At 44.5% G+C, this 15,174-nt stretch overlaps 2 protein-coding genes across 3 annotated transcripts in view; one reads left to right on the forward strand and one right to left on the reverse strand.

The window, feature by feature from the left end:
• On the reverse strand, window positions 1-8,259 carry fbxo31 (F-box protein 31). The gene is made up of 9 exons (XM_030367225.1): window positions 7,464-8,259; window positions 6,969-7,040; window positions 5,822-5,898; window positions 4,899-5,066; window positions 4,547-4,621; window positions 3,786-3,895; window positions 3,355-3,508; window positions 2,601-3,016; window positions 1-1,851 (listed from the first exon to the last, which is right to left on the reverse strand). Exons 1-9 carry the CDS (start codon window positions 7,894-7,896, stop codon window positions 1,629-1,631), a joined length of 1,728 nt encoding a protein of 575 aa, XP_030223085.1. The 5' UTR covers window positions 7,897-8,259; the 3' UTR covers window positions 1-1,628.
• fanci (FA complementation group I) overlaps window positions 8,018-15,174 on the forward strand; it is a 19,761-nt gene continuing 12,604 nt past the window's right edge. The window contains exons 1-12 of one of the 2 annotated variants that reach the window (XM_030367220.1): window positions 8,018-8,147; window positions 8,795-8,907; window positions 9,379-9,451; window positions 9,644-9,774; window positions 10,127-10,280; window positions 10,477-10,534; window positions 10,823-10,864; window positions 11,512-11,635; window positions 12,036-12,121; window positions 12,466-12,598; window positions 13,411-13,488; window positions 13,587-13,723. In XM_030367220.1, coding sequence (XP_030223080.1) covers window positions 8,812-8,907; window positions 9,379-9,451; window positions 9,644-9,774; window positions 10,127-10,280; window positions 10,477-10,534; window positions 10,823-10,864; window positions 11,512-11,635; window positions 12,036-12,121; window positions 12,466-12,598; window positions 13,411-13,488; window positions 13,587-13,723 — 1,112 coding nt within the window. In that variant the 5' untranslated portion in view covers window positions 8,018-8,147; window positions 8,795-8,811. Of the gene's footprint in view, window positions 8,148-8,618; window positions 8,908-9,378; window positions 9,452-9,643; window positions 9,775-10,126; window positions 10,281-10,476; window positions 10,535-10,822; window positions 10,865-11,511; window positions 11,636-12,035; window positions 12,122-12,465; window positions 12,599-13,410; window positions 13,489-13,586; window positions 13,724-15,174 lie in introns of those variants that run through there. The other variant, XM_030367221.1, reaches the window with a different exon arrangement.

Raw genomic sequence — 15,174 nt, forward strand, 5'->3', positions numbered from 1 at the left:
GAATTTTTACCTGTAAGTTTATTAGAGAACATACAGCTGTGACAAAAGATGTTCTTCTTGTAGTTGTTATCTTAGTTACCCGAGGGTCTCTACGCTGAAACGCTCCCTGAAATCAGATGGTAGCAGTGCAGTGGGTCAAAACTTCCAAGTGTTCCCAAGTAGGCCTTTCCATGAAACCACGCATGTGTTTGAAGGCAAATCATTCAAGGGTTAAAGATCGAAGGCTAATGAATGAAAGGGAAACGTACAAAGATAGCCAGAAATTGAGTAAATGCGACTCTAAACTAAAACAACCATCCCTTATATTAGACATTGCAAGTATTTCATGAATGTTTCACAGTTTCTCTATCAAGGTCTTTTATAAAGGTGTTTCCTAGTGGTTTTAGATCAGTATACCGCCCAGAAAAGTGCACTTGGAGCAGAGAGCTTATAGAGGCCATGATAAGACATACAGACACTTTGAACTTTGAAATATGCCTTGTGTTTTGGGATCAGTCACCACTAGGGATTGGTCACCATTTACAAATTAAACAAAAAACAAATAACTATTTGCCAGTATGAAGCCAGCCAAATCTATTTCAAAAGACAATATATTTAGTCAGTAAAATGTCCAAAGTTCACATTGCAGAATAAGATAAGATAGCAAAAACTACTTTTTCCAATGGTGGATTATATAAAATTAATCACATTTTATAATGCACACTTTATTACTCTATGGGTTATTAAAATAGTTATCATCAATTGGTTATGGACTTAGTGTCATGTATTAAACACCTGAGATGCATTATTTTGTTTTCTTTATATATCGTGATTAGCTCTATTTAATCAATAAGTGATAAACTGTGGAACGAATCTAATAACAAAGCAGTAAGCCTCACCATTGTCCTAAAATCCCCTCATAATATTGCAGTCATGGTTGTGAGGATATTGTAACTAGATTCAAAACAAATGTCTGCATGCGATTAACTAGGGCCATTAGATAGAACACAGACCAGAATACATTGGATGCCTCTTCCTTTTAAATATCGTGCAGAGTACATTGTGTACGTTTCATAACAAGAGGCACATACTGTTGGTTCCGCTATCATTATCTTCCGAGTCTTAAGCTGGGAATAAATAAATAAAATAAATAAATAAATACAAAACTATTGAGAAGCTATTGTGTGCAACGTGGCCTGTGGCTATGCCGGGGCCGAGACATTAAAGACAACATGTTGTCAGTCACACCCCTCTTCATTAAAGAAAACATGTTATCAGTCACACCCCTCCTATGTCCTCACATTATTCACCCGTGATTGTGATCCAGCCCCAGCTAGTTCAAGCTTTCTTCCCTTGAAAACACGCCACAAAATAAACGTGGTGTCATGTAGCCTCGGATGTCATGTCTAGATGGTGAGTATTCAAAGTACATGTTGTGAAAGAGCGAAGTTGTATCAGTGGACACTAACTATCTGGAGACCGTAAAACCACTGTTTTAGATACCATCAGCGAGATAATAGTTAATAGTGGTCGGGGTTGGAAGTGGCGCGCGGTTTATCGAGGAGGGAGCAGGGGGAGAGAGAGCGAGCTACGTACGCGGGGGCATTAGTGCACTGCTAATTTAGGTGGCTCTAGCGTCGCTGCTCCTATCAGGACGTCCACGACTGCATGTTACGTAGCATGGCTTCAAAGCACTCCATGTCGGGGGAGTGGGCGTGGCCTAGCCGGTCTGTCAGTCGGCTGTACATGCTGAAGGACTTCAGCTCCAGCCAGATGAAGCCGAAGCGATCTTTGTCGAAGAGCACGAAGAGCCCGGGCGTGCGCTCGGGGCTGGTGAAGCCGTGGCCGGCGATCTGCCCCGTCCCGTAGAAGCTGAAAGCAAAAAAGGTAGAGAGGGGAGTCATTGAACGCACTCGTTTTTATGCTTAGCTTGGGTTGGGTTTGAGTGGGGTTTAACAAGTGAGGATCAAACATGTCACCGTACGATTACATCGCTGCAACGTGCACTGGCTACCGCTGGCTGCGCGAACACAATTCAAGGCACTGGTAGGTGCCTACCCTGTTGTAAACCGCCCAGACCCATCCTTCATGCAGTGTATGGTCAAACCACACAGCCCAACCTGCCCACCAGGCTCTTTGAGGGCCAAACTGCCTGCTACCCTTGGAGGGACCCAAGCTGCCACTCGATCAACAAACAACAAAAATATTGCTTGTTTGCTGTCCCGCCTCCACAATGATGAAACAAGCTCCCCAACTCAGGACAGCTGAAACCAAATCTTCCGCCGCAGACTGAAAACTCATCCGTTCAGACAATAATAAATAATAATAACAAAAATAAAATAATAATAAAAAGTAAAAAAGAATACTAAAATGAAATACAAACATCTATCTTCATCTCATCGTTCTATAATGTAGCCCCTAAAGCACTTTGCCTAATTGATGCAGTTGATGTACTGTTGCATGCCACTTGCCCTCCTTAGGTTGTATCTTTATTGTTTGAAAGCGCTTTTGACAAAAACCTCAGCTAAATAGATGTAACGTAACTCGATGAATATAACCACTGCTCGAAAACACATTTCTGTTTAATTTCTGTGAACATTGCAACTCCAGCTGGGACTCACCACTTCTTGCAGGTGCGAGGGTAGACCTCGTTGCGGGCCATGACCCCCAGGGGCAGGATGAAGGGCTGGGACTCTGGGGGGCTTGGAGCGCTGCTCCCCCTGCTGGCCCCAGACGCCTCAGCCCCGCCACTGGCTTCGCTGCTGCTCTCCCCCGCGGCCCCCCCCTCAGGGACCCCCTCAGGGGGGCCTCCGCTGGCGACCCCGACGGCCCCGTTTCCCCCGGTGACCCCCAGGGGGCCCTCTCCCGCGGGGCAGGCTGCAGGGGCAGGCCCCTCCCTCTGGACCTCGGCGTGCACTCCTAGGACCAGGCGGGACAGCTCCTCTATGCTGCGCTGGCGCTCCAGATCTGGGAGGACCACGGGACGACTCAGGTCCACCTCCAGGGTCAGCTGGCCGGCGGGGACGTTGGGGTCTCCCTGTGTGCGCAGGGTCATCACCATCACATGGTGGAATACGCCCGGAGATGCACGCCATGTAGACCCAATAGTTTTAGTTTAATTAATCAGAGGAATTCATCTCTATAGAATTTCTAATGTTTTGCAGCGATAGGCGTTTATTAATTGAAATAATAAACTTAAAATTTCCTCACAAACAGACAGGAAATTCTGGATAATGGCACTGAGAATGGGTGAGCGTGTTATCATTATCATCTGTGTCTCCAATCTCTTTGTGAATCACACACACTTGGCTGACATTCCCTGCCCTGAGCAGACGTGTGATGTGTTGCTGCAGAAGAGGAACAACCAGAACTCACCGTGAGCTTGGTGGCTCGGGCACTCGCCCCGTGGAAGCTCAGCATGACAATCTCCAGGCCGTGGCTGCCGTAGGTGCCCTTGAACAGCCCAGGTCTCAGGAGATCCGTGGGCAGCAGAGGAGGAAGGTAGATCCGCCGGTAGGTCAGGCAGTTGCTACCGAAACAAGGCATTGGGGATCATTCACTTGAAGGAGGCCAGGGTAAGACAACAATATTAATCCCCGCGAGGGAAACTCAGGTGTCAGCGATCAGCAGCAGAAAACAGCACAAATCAAAGGCAAGATAAAAACAAACAATACTTTCACTGTAATATGTAAATGCATGATAGGATGGTGCTTTATTTATTGCAGACGGGAAATGTTGGTGTCTTTGAATTTGGAACAGCTTTAAGAAATGGCACACACACAAACATTGAAGTAAAAACAACCTACTCATATTGGCTGGTATAAATGAACTTCATGAGGATGAGCTCCTGTGTGTGTTCATGGAAGATGTCTTCCAGCGTCCGTCCCCATTCTTCCTCCAACCAAGTCCTGAACTCCTGCAAACACACACACACACACGCACGTAATGGATCAGAAGTGCAATAACACACATGAGCAAACTAACAAATCGACCTTTTTAAACACATGACAAGAACAAAGTGTGTGGGATAGTTTGACCACTCAAGGGTAACAAGTTACAGCCAATAAAGTAAATGGATTTCCCTTTAGGACGCCTTGTACACCCTCTCTGCCAACAGAGATCCTGTATATTCGTCTCTTCCTTGAAGATCAATGTTAGTCAGGCCTCGGTTTGTTAGCCAAGTAAGCTTAAGCACAAGAAACCCTGCTACATAAAAATACACACAAGAGCCAATGAGCCATTTAGCACTATAGTATATATATTACCAACTAAAAACATGACAGAAGTGTTGCAGGAACCACTGGGCCTTTCAAACACTGAACATTAGACACAGAGGAAAGGCAAAGTGGAACATTATTTGCAGTCATTGAGGTTTCTTTATCGAAAGCCATCCATGTAAAGTCTGGGTCACCACTTTCCCATCCAAACCCATTTGCAGCAGATTTAGGTGGCCGAGGAGAGTAAAATGTGCCAGGGTGCTCCCGAACCAAGCACCTCCAGTTGGGGCTTCAGTGGGATACAAAACGGCTATTATTGGTGCAGAGGAGGACAGAAATGGCAGCCTTACCTCCTGTCGGCCTCCGGGCATGCGATGGTGGTCTGTCTGGTTACATTTGGTGGAAAACTCATCCTTCTTAACAGTCTGAAAAATAAAGAGATATGTCAGATTGATCAGGGTGGAGGGTTTGGGATATTTAGGGACTTTTTTGTACAAGGCTTTATTCCAGCAAAGAAAATAACTTTGAGCCACTTTTGTTTTTAAAGGACTATAACTCATTTTAAACTGGATATCTAAGTACTTTCCAATACTATAAAAATCCAAATTTCCGAGTGATTTTCAGACCTTGACACCTATGTTTTTGTGAGTATGCTCTACAGGCTTCCCCAGGACTGGGCCAGAGCTCTGCAGAGGGACTTGCCTGTATATCTCCCTTGTGAGGGCCCTTGTGTCCGTACATGCACTCCACAGAAGCCTTCCTGTCCTCCGACATGGTGATGCGGAACAGAGGCCTCCTTCTCATGGGATCCTCCACGCGCGGGTCATGAGGCGGCAGGTACATCCAGCCGACCACAAACAGCCCCTCCACCTGGAACCAACGTGTCATGTCAATCCCTGGTGGTGTGTCTGTATTCGCTGCAAGTCACTTTGGATAAAGGCCTCAGCTTAATGAGTAAATATATATCCATGCATAAAAATGTAGTTAGCCGTAAAAATACATTTGCCCACTTCCTTAAATGGAATCTTCAACTGGACATGTTCATACAGTAGTAGTATGCGTCAAGTTTGACTAAATCGGAACAAATCTGGTCTATCGTTGTGTTTCATGTTACGATACGATAACCAAGACAAGCACTAGTAGAGGTTTCAAGAGAGCATGGCTATCGGAAGTGTTAGGAAGACTTCAAAGGGCATCGATTAGAAGCTATGAATGGAGAGATAAAAAGGAGGGCAGAGGGCATAGCCAGTTGTAGATTTACCAAACAACAAAAGTTGAATCAGAGGGCAAGAGAGAGTGAGGTACATATCTAGGGTCAAACTGGAGGAGGGCCCGTATAGTCATAAGTTTGTCATATTCTAAATGTACACTGGACAGAGAGGATTGACAATCTAAGCTGGTAAAATCCTAAACAAATCAGTTTTTTTCTTTAAAACATCGGACTTGGGCTTTATCAATTCTACCGCCAAAAAAACACATTCCCCAAGAAGCAATATCATATGAACCATTATAAGACACATTCAGACAGTCCAATCAGAAATATGTGTGCCAAGAATGTTAGTCCAATCCCTTTGGCCAATTACAGTGTCCATTGAGCACGGTGTAGCGGTGTGTGAGTCACTCACCACCACATTGAGAAGCCCTCCATATGGGCCAATATCAGGCTGCCAGAGACCCAGGACACTTTTGTATGGGTGAAGCACTAAAAGACAAAATTACAGTATGAGCAGTTTCCTAAACACATGACCAACATACACTGTAACAGTAGTCACACAAACACCATTTAGATAATACGGGTTTAGTTAAGTGCAGTGTTAAGTTATAGCGTAAACAACGTATGGACCCTTAGTTGAGAATATTAGTATAGTATTATTAGCACAGAGCCCTTTGTCATGGTTGCAGGCTCAAAATGGCTTCACATGCCTCAAATTAACCCCAACCACATGCCCTCACATGGGAAATAAACTACCCAAAAGGCACATAGACAGCATGCTAACCATTAGCTATCTCATTGTCCTATCCTCTCCTATAAAAGCCATCCACGGTTAAGAATCGCTACACAATAGCAACACTGCAGAAGAAAGGGCATCATTAGCCTCAAAGAGAGTTGATCGTGCCTTTGTTTCAGATCTTCGAAACCATGTTAGTCAACCCACAATGAACCGTAATAAAGGTATGGACCACACATGCTACGTTACATACAGTGTATGAAAGCCTACACATCCCTATAGTCCTTGTGCTAGTAGTAATCAGGGAGGACGCCATGTAGTGTCCAGACTTCACTCGAGGGACCACCTAGACATTTGTGCCACAAAAGTAGGTTGAGGGCCGAGAGTTGACTGCATTAGCATTTTTTATTGATGCATTGAAGCGGAATTGATGGGAAAAATGTCATGTACTTAAATGACACGTTCATTATGTATTCTTAAGTATTCTTTTTAGAATCAAAGTCATGTAGAATCGGTAGCCACGTGTTGATTTAAAAATATATATATATCGAAAGAGACATTTTCTGAATTATATTTTATCTAATCTCGGCAACAGAAGATAAGTTGGGAGACCCGTGTGTGTGTGTGTGTGTGTGTGTGTGTGTGTGTGTGTGTGTGTGTGTGTGTGTGTGTGTGTGTGTGTGTGTGTGTGTGTGTGTGTGTGTGTGTGTGTGTGTGTGTGTGTGGGGGTGAGAGAGAGATAAAAAGGCTTACTCATTATTTAGGGGTTGATTTAAACTAATGCATCAGTGACAGTGGAGGAGAGGTTAAAATCTAGGCTTACATTTTACATAGAAGTCACGGCTGGACACACCGCCAACCTCCATCTTACGTAGGTCCTCGTTCACGCCAAATTCTACAGAGCAAAACAACAACCGATAGCATGTCATTCAAAAAGTGAAAGTGAGGCTACCAGGAAATGTTTTAGCATATTACAACGTTGTCTACACCTGCAGCATAAAAAAACGATGGTATCTGGGTTAGAGTAGGTCGGGACAATATACAGTTTCATCAGTAAAATGTACCATTCTAAAATCAAATGCATGGCTGGATTTGCATCAATAATGCCAGGGTTTTCACGGTTAGGTTAGGTGTGATCACAGTCAACAAGAGAGACAGGTGCACATTCTATGCAGGTACATATGGCAACAGAGGAATGTGCTTGATGTCGTTTGATTGCATACATGCATCTAAATACATAGATACATATACATTACGACTCATACACATGTCAATAACAAGTGGTCACTGACAGCAGTAACACTAAGCCTAGATTTACCTGCAGCGCATCGTCTCCTCCAGATCGTCTCGGTGTTGAGGATCTGCTTGAACTGCTTGCAGACCAGAGCGACGGTAGGCAGCGCCGTCCCGGGCAGCAGGGAGAAGATCTCAACCAGCAGCTCCGGCGGCAGATCCAGCAGCGACTGCGGGTTTGGAGGTCCCGTGATGGCCCGTCCCAGCAGCCCCTGGGGCCTGCAGCCGCCGGCGTGTTCACAACACACGTCACCGGGGCCACCGCTGGGGCCTGCAGCCTGGCAGTCGAGGCCGCCGCAGCCACCGGCGGCCTGCTTCTGGCCCACGATCCGCTCGTCCTCCTCATCGTCCATGTCCACGTCAGAGTCGCTGACCGGCTGATCCTGGCCTCCGTGTCGCTGTCGTCGCCTGCACCTCCGCGACTGGCCCACTCCGCAAAGCCTGGCACACACCGCCATCCGTAGTCACCAGAGGGCCAGCGTTACATCACCCCAACACATGGATACACACTGCGGTCGGGGAGCCAGTGGCTGTTTGTGTGTGTATGTGTGTGTGTGTGTGTGGGTGGTGTGAGAGGGTCTGTCCTTGGGTCCTGTTCTGTGACGATGGGCGTAAACTCGAGTCTCCCGACGTCTAATCGCGTGCCGCTGCGTCGCAGTTCAAAGGACACCCGCGTTATCGCAGCCAGGTCTCGGTGACCCGACGACGGGTATGGCTGATCTATATATCGATATAAACTATCTCCCTAATCCCTAGCCAAGCACCTGTTCGTAATCATTGATAGGATGAACTGTTCATCCCTTCATAACATAATACTCCATCAGTCCAATAGGTGGCGGTACAAATCCTAGGTGACGCATCATCATCTCCCACGAAGAACAAATCACTTGGAAATATTAATAAATATGTATAATTGATAAATATAAATTATGAATATACAAGGTTTATACATTTAATCTGTCAGAACGTAATAAAATAAAATAACATACATATAATAACATTCTGTTGGGCAGCTGACGTCATCCGGAAATCGCGTTGTTGCCAGGTTTGTCCAAAGAACGTATACGACATATTTATGACTATATTTGAGATAATGTTTTTTTCCACAAATAAAACATACGCAGGGCTTGTTAACACTTTTATCGAATGTAAGCTATCGTTTAAACCAAAGAGAATTAAAAGACAGAAAATATGACACTGTTTACGATCTGAAAATACGGACCGCTTCGATACGGATCTGGCAACCGTAGCAGGAACATGTATGGCGGGAGATTGTGAATAGGAAACCCCTGCATACCATAACAATCGGTACAGGAACAGAACATTTTCCTCCACGAAAGTCGGTTGTCCTTCCAGGTTGTTCTAAATTCACCATGATAGCTGTGATGGACAAGATCCTGTCGCTGTCGGAAGGAGGAGACGGGCCGGGGGAGCTTCAGCAGTACCTGTCATCCTTATCCAACGACCAGGTAACCTTTAAAGTTATCACCATACATGATGCCTGCGTGTTGCGGTGACTTCGGGATGCCAGCACCCCATCACCGATTTAAAATATTTTGTGTGTGTGTGTGTGTGTGTGTGTGTGTGTGTGTGTGTGTGTGTGTGTGTGTGTGTGTGTGTGTGTGTGTGTGTGTGTGTGTGTGTGTGTGTGTCAATTATGGAAGCCATTGCACTCTGAACATCCCTGAAGGGAGGGATCCCCAACTCTACGTTCCTCCTCAAGATTTCTTCCTTGCTAATTAACGGAATTTTATCTTGCCCTCTGCGGGGCTATAGGGTCAGGGGGTTGTCATAAATACATGGCCTGTTAAGCCCTCTGAGACTACCGGTGATTCAGGGCTACAAATACAATTGAATTGAATGATCTACAAGGTAGGTGTCCCCTGCCCTGACACATTCTGCTGCCTGACCTTTCACCCTTTGCCTCGTTCCTCTGCCAGCTGATCAAAGTTCTCACCAACGCCGCACTGAAGGGGAAGAATATAGGAGCCACGATCAAAGGGATCTTCAAAGGTGAATGGCTCGAATCCCAAATAAAGTATAACCTTAGAGATGTCATATTTTTAGGTATTCACAGAGTATATGTGGATACCTATTGTTATTGTAGGGATCCTTCTTCATCATCTTCTTGTTTTAATTTTTAGTTGTTATTAAATGCCCTTTTTCAAAACCTATTAAAACGTCCTTTATTTAACATTTAAACAGGGTCGCCCCACAATGACCCCAAAGGCTCGGGCAGGAGACTGCTCCTGTATCAGCACTTTATCCCGCTGTGCGAGTCCGGGGATCTGCAGTCAGAGGTGGCAGCCGACATCATTGGTCTGCTCATGTTGGAGGTGAAAGTCTTCTTCGTGACCCAATAGGTTGATCTGACCTGACGGATCAATGCTGTCAATTAATAAAACGGACCTTTGGACCTTTTTATCACGTCGATGCATTGACACAGACCCCTGCTACTATTAGATATCACAGGGCTCTGTTTGTCTATTATCAGTCACTTTGGAAGAAAGCGTCTAATAAATGTCCAAAATGTAAAGTTGAATGTCTATCAGTAGCTTGTTTTCAACATGTTTCATTTATATCCCTATGTCCTAATAGTTAATAACATGAACCTTACCTACCAACTATTTCCAATCCATCTTTGACTTGTACACTTTCACACTTTATGTTTCTTGTTTTTTGTGACAGGCTCCGAATCTATCCGGAGCATGTTTGGCAGAAGTGGCCTCCCATTTTGTGGAGGCCATCAAGTCGGGCAAGATGGCCAGTGGGAAGTCTCTGGAGCTGTTTCCTAGCGTGCTGACGGCCCTGGCCGCCTGTGAATCACTGTCATTTGGCAAAGGTAACTATTGGTACAGCCCTCTCAGTTCGGCCCTAGCTCGGCCTAATCAAGATAGCTGCTTGGTGAATGAGGCCCATACAGATATTTGCTATGAAACTTCTGTTGTGTTTAGACATGTGTTTGTTCTTGTAGGGCTTGTATGAATTTAGTCCCACAAAGTGTCTTTGTAGTTCCTCATGGTTTCTCTTACTTCCAGGAGAACTGAGTGGAGAGGAGTACAAGAAGCAACTCATCAACAGCCTCTGCTCCAGCAGGTGACCAGCTACTAAACGATTGTCTCCTCCACTACAGCTTCCGTCCACTGCCTACTGCACACTTGGCTCATTGCTCACACATGTATACTAAGTTCAGTTGGAGTTTAAGGGTTCTTGTCAGGAAATCTGTGGACTCGACTTCCATGTAAAAAAACAAGTCGAAATGAGATGAAATAAAGATGAGATTAGAGATACAGGCCTTGGTATACACAGCTGAGCTCTATGGCATACTATCCTAAGAAGTGTGTGCGTGTGTGTGTGTGTGTGTTTGTGTGTGTGTTCATGCAGATGGGAGCCAAAGTGTGTGATCCATTTGACCACCATGTTTCGGTAAGTTTGCCTTCGTCACGTCGTATTCCTCGTTTGTTGTCTATGTAACACGGTTATAACTGCTTTAAATTATATTTAGTAATTTAGCAGATGCTTTCATCCAATGTAGTCAATTCACTGAATTAAACTGAATTTTAGGACATGTTGTTAAGGAGCATGTAGGAGTTGGACAGTACAAAGACATGTCAATAGGGAACAGGTAAGGGTTAGACAGTACAGAGAGGTCATTACAGAGCAGGTAGGGGTTAGACAGTACAGAGACAGGTCATCAGGGAGCAGTTGGGGTTAGATGGTACAGAGACATGTCATTAGAGAGCATGTAGGGGATTGGACGGCACAGAGACAAGCAATTAAGGAGCATGTAGGGGTTAGACCGTACAGAGACATGTCATTAAGGAGCATGTAGGGGTTAGACAGTACAGAGACATGTCATTAAGGAGCAGGTAGGGGTTAGACAGTACAGAGACAGGTCATTAAGGAGCAGGTAGGGGTTAGATAGTACAGAGACAGGTCATTAAGGAGCAGGTAGGGGTAAGGGCATCTTGCTCTATGGTGCCTACAGTGAGGCATTATTGAGAATATTGTAATCAAACCCATAACCTTTATCCTTAAACCCCTGTCTGGTCCATCTGGTGTCTCCTCTTCAGGGACGTCCCCTTGTCTCCAGAGGAGCTGCAGTTCCTGCTGGAGAAGGTTCTCAGGATGTTCGGCAAGCTGGAGCTACAGGAGGTCCCACCGTTGATCTACCAGCTGCTGCTGCTGTCTGCCAAGGTGTGCACGCACATGTAGCACCTTGTAGCGGCTTCTCTGACGCTACACGGCCACACCGCAGGGTCTCCAACCGGCCACCCCTGGATTGGAAGAGGAAGACCCGAGTCTTTACAGTCACTTGGCCGTATTGTCTTTCTCATCTCGGGGTGGACGGTTCGAACCCTGTCGGTGGCAGGACTGAGGACTCTCCTCACTCTATCAGAGCGTTTGTTCTCATCGCAATGTTCTGCCATAAGGAACTGGCCCTTGTTAACTTAAAGCTACCGCAGACAGCAGGAAATGCTTCTGCTCTCCAGCCATTTCTTACTGATGCAGCTATGCATCATTTGGGGAAAATAAGTTGTAATTGGTTACATGGAGACCATTAAATGATTGTTGATGCATCCTACTCGTCTCACAGGGCTGTAAGAAGCAGGTCCTGGATGGAATCATCGGTTACTTTAATGAGCAAGACCTTCAGCAGAAAGATGAACAAGAGCGCGGAGAGTAAGTGATAAAAACATCACAGCGCACACATATTTATGTATAAACAGCATGCAAGCCTTATGTGCTTTTCTATATGCATATTTGCTTTATTTACAAACAAACTTTTGTCCTGCACATTGACCTTATTGTTCTGTGCCGTACTTTGTGTCAGATACCTTTTTATCTTATTATAGAAATAACATTTTCCCCCTGATCCATAAAGTCATCTGAGATCTTCAGGTGTTTAGAACACCGGTCCAGCCTTGGAGCTCTGGACCCCGGTGGAGCTTGTGTGCGTCGGTTAGGGATGTGTGTGTGTGTGTGTATGTGTGCGTTTGCTGGCTCTAACGCAGCACTGTGTGTAGGAGCATGGAGCTGGAGGTGCAGGCCATCCCCAAGGACCAGCTGAGGCATGTGGAGGGCACCGCCATCCTCCACATCGTCTTCGCCATCCGCCTGGACCACGACCTCGGGAGGGAGTTCCTCAAAAGCCTAAAGGTCACGACCTTTTCAAGTCCTTTTATTTGAACTCCTTCCACTATCTCACTCCCCCGTTCACCACTACATTAGGGCTGGGCGATATGACGATATCATACCGTGGACGATATGAAAGTGTCTACCGGGAGAGATTTGGCCATATCGTTTATACCGAGAGAAAAAAAAAAAAAAAAAAGTATATTGCACTGCACTGACTGAAGCAAGGCAGGTGTGAGACTCACCTGTTAACTTGAAAAAAAATCTCATTTGTATTGAAGAAACAGTTCTATTTTTACCCCCAGCTATTTGCACAGCACATAACTTTATTTTATAGGTGTATAATTAGTATTTAAAATATTTGTGTGATGCTGTGATTTTTATTTTATATTACACTGCACTGACTGACAGCCAGGCAGGTGTGAAGCACACCTTTAAAAAAAAATGTTATTTGTATTGAAAAAACATTTCAATGTTTACAAGATGTTTGCACTATATGACACTGCAGTTAATGCCAGATTGTTCGCTACTTACTCCTTTGTAAGCATGGAAATTCAAGTTCAAAATAAAAGAAAAAACTGATCAAATGTGAAGTATGGTTATTTTAAGCCATTTATTATTTTAATTTACTTCAAAAATACCATATCGTGATATATATCCATATCGTGATATAAAATTACTCATATCGTGATATAAGATTTTGTCCATATCGCCCAGCCCTACACTACATAGGTGGTATCTCCCTCCCTCCCTCCCTCCCCTGTTCAGCAGTGAACAGTACATCGTCCCTGTGAACAGACTCATCATTCTGACAGTCTTAATAACTTCCTCTGCAGTTATCCTACGGAGACCTTTGTCCTTTCGGCGTGGCGCTGTTGCTTTCAGTAGCCCGCATCCAGCGATACGAGGACCAGGTAAGAGGAGGACTTCACCCCCCCCCCCCAGACATCCACATCACTCAGCTCTGTCTCGACTTGCACGTTCCTGATTGTGTGCCACTTGCGTTGGCCAGGTGTTTGAACTCCTTAAAGGGGCCATCACCAAGAGCTTCAGGGACGAATTCCTGAAGCAGGGCTCCAAGATGCTGAAGGACCTGTTCCCCGAGTGCTGCAGCGTGGCCCAGATGATCCGCGACACCGTGAGCAACAGGTCTGGAAAACAAACCCAACAACCCGATTCAGACATTGTGTTACTTAAAAGATCTCTCTCTCTCTCTCTCTCTCTCTCTCTCTCTCTCTCTCTCTCTCTCTCTCTCTCTCTCTCTCTCTCTCTCTCTCTCTCTCTCTCTCTCTCTCTCTCTCTCTCTCTCTCTCTCTCTCTCTCTCTCTCTCTCTCTCTCTCTCTCTCTCTCTCTCTCTGTGCGTGCGTACACGCATGCATGCATGCATACATACACGCATGTATGCATGCATGCATACATACAGTGTTGGGAAGGATACTATTAAAATGTATTCAGTTACAGAATACATGCCAAAAAATGTAATATGTAACTTATTACATCACTCAATCTGAGTATTGCAATGTGAATACTTGGATTAGTTACTCATTGAATTGCATTTTATAAGTGTAGGAATGCAGCATCAAATCCTGCTTACTAAAAAGGCCTATGCTGGTATGTTCTTCTGTTCCAACTGGCTGAATGTGTTAGGCCCAAGTCCCTGGAAATGCATTGTATATTATAATTTGCTGTTGAGAAATTATTATTGGATTATTGCTGGGGGGGGGGGGGATAGCCATCCTCTGAATGCCCCCCCCTGGCCCCAAAGTGGCTACGCCCCTGATAAGGGGCGTATGTTTATGCAAAAGATATGACCAACAGACGAATTTACCAATTTTCCCTTTTCAGTGTCTTTATTTATTCATCTGTTAAAAGTGGTAAAATAGATTCACATAAAATATTCTGTTTCTGTTAAGAATTTATTCGGTTACTCCCCAACACTGTGTGTGTGTGTATATATATATATATATATATATATATATATATATATATATATATATATATATATCTCCATGCATCTATTTCTATTAGTGCTGTCAGTTAAACGCGTTATTAACGGCGATAACGCAAACCAATTTTAACGGCGTTAAATTCTTTATCGCGCGATTAACGCAATTCTTTTTTTTTTTTTTGGCTCAAAACAAAGAAGCAGTAGCCTGACTGCTATGTTCAAAGCAGTATGTTTGTATGTTCATCGTTTAATTGCACTATACGCTTTTTTTTTGCATCATCCTGTTTTGATCAGTATATGCCAATGTTGTTATCAATAAAAAAACATTTGCACAAGGCAAGCCGATGCACTTCTCCATGTTGATAAGAGCATTAAAATGAGAAAAATTTATGGGACAAAGAAATCAAGGGATATTTAGCATAGAAAAAACATTTGCGATTAATCGTGAGTTAACTATGACATTAATGTGATTAATCGCATAAAATGTAATATGTAACTTATTACATCACTCAATCTGAGTATTGCAATGTGAATACTTGGATTAGTTACACATTGAATTGCATTTTATAAGTGTAGGAATGCAGCATCAAATCCTGCTTACTAAAAAGGCCTATGCTGGTATGTTTTTCTGTTCCAACTGGCTGAATGTGT

This window comes from Gadus morhua, chromosome 9 (genome assembly GCF_902167405.1).
Source record: "Gadus morhua chromosome 9, gadMor3.0, whole genome shotgun sequence".
In the NCBI taxonomy this organism is placed as follows: Eukaryota; Metazoa; Chordata; class Actinopteri; order Gadiformes; family Gadidae; genus Gadus; species Gadus morhua.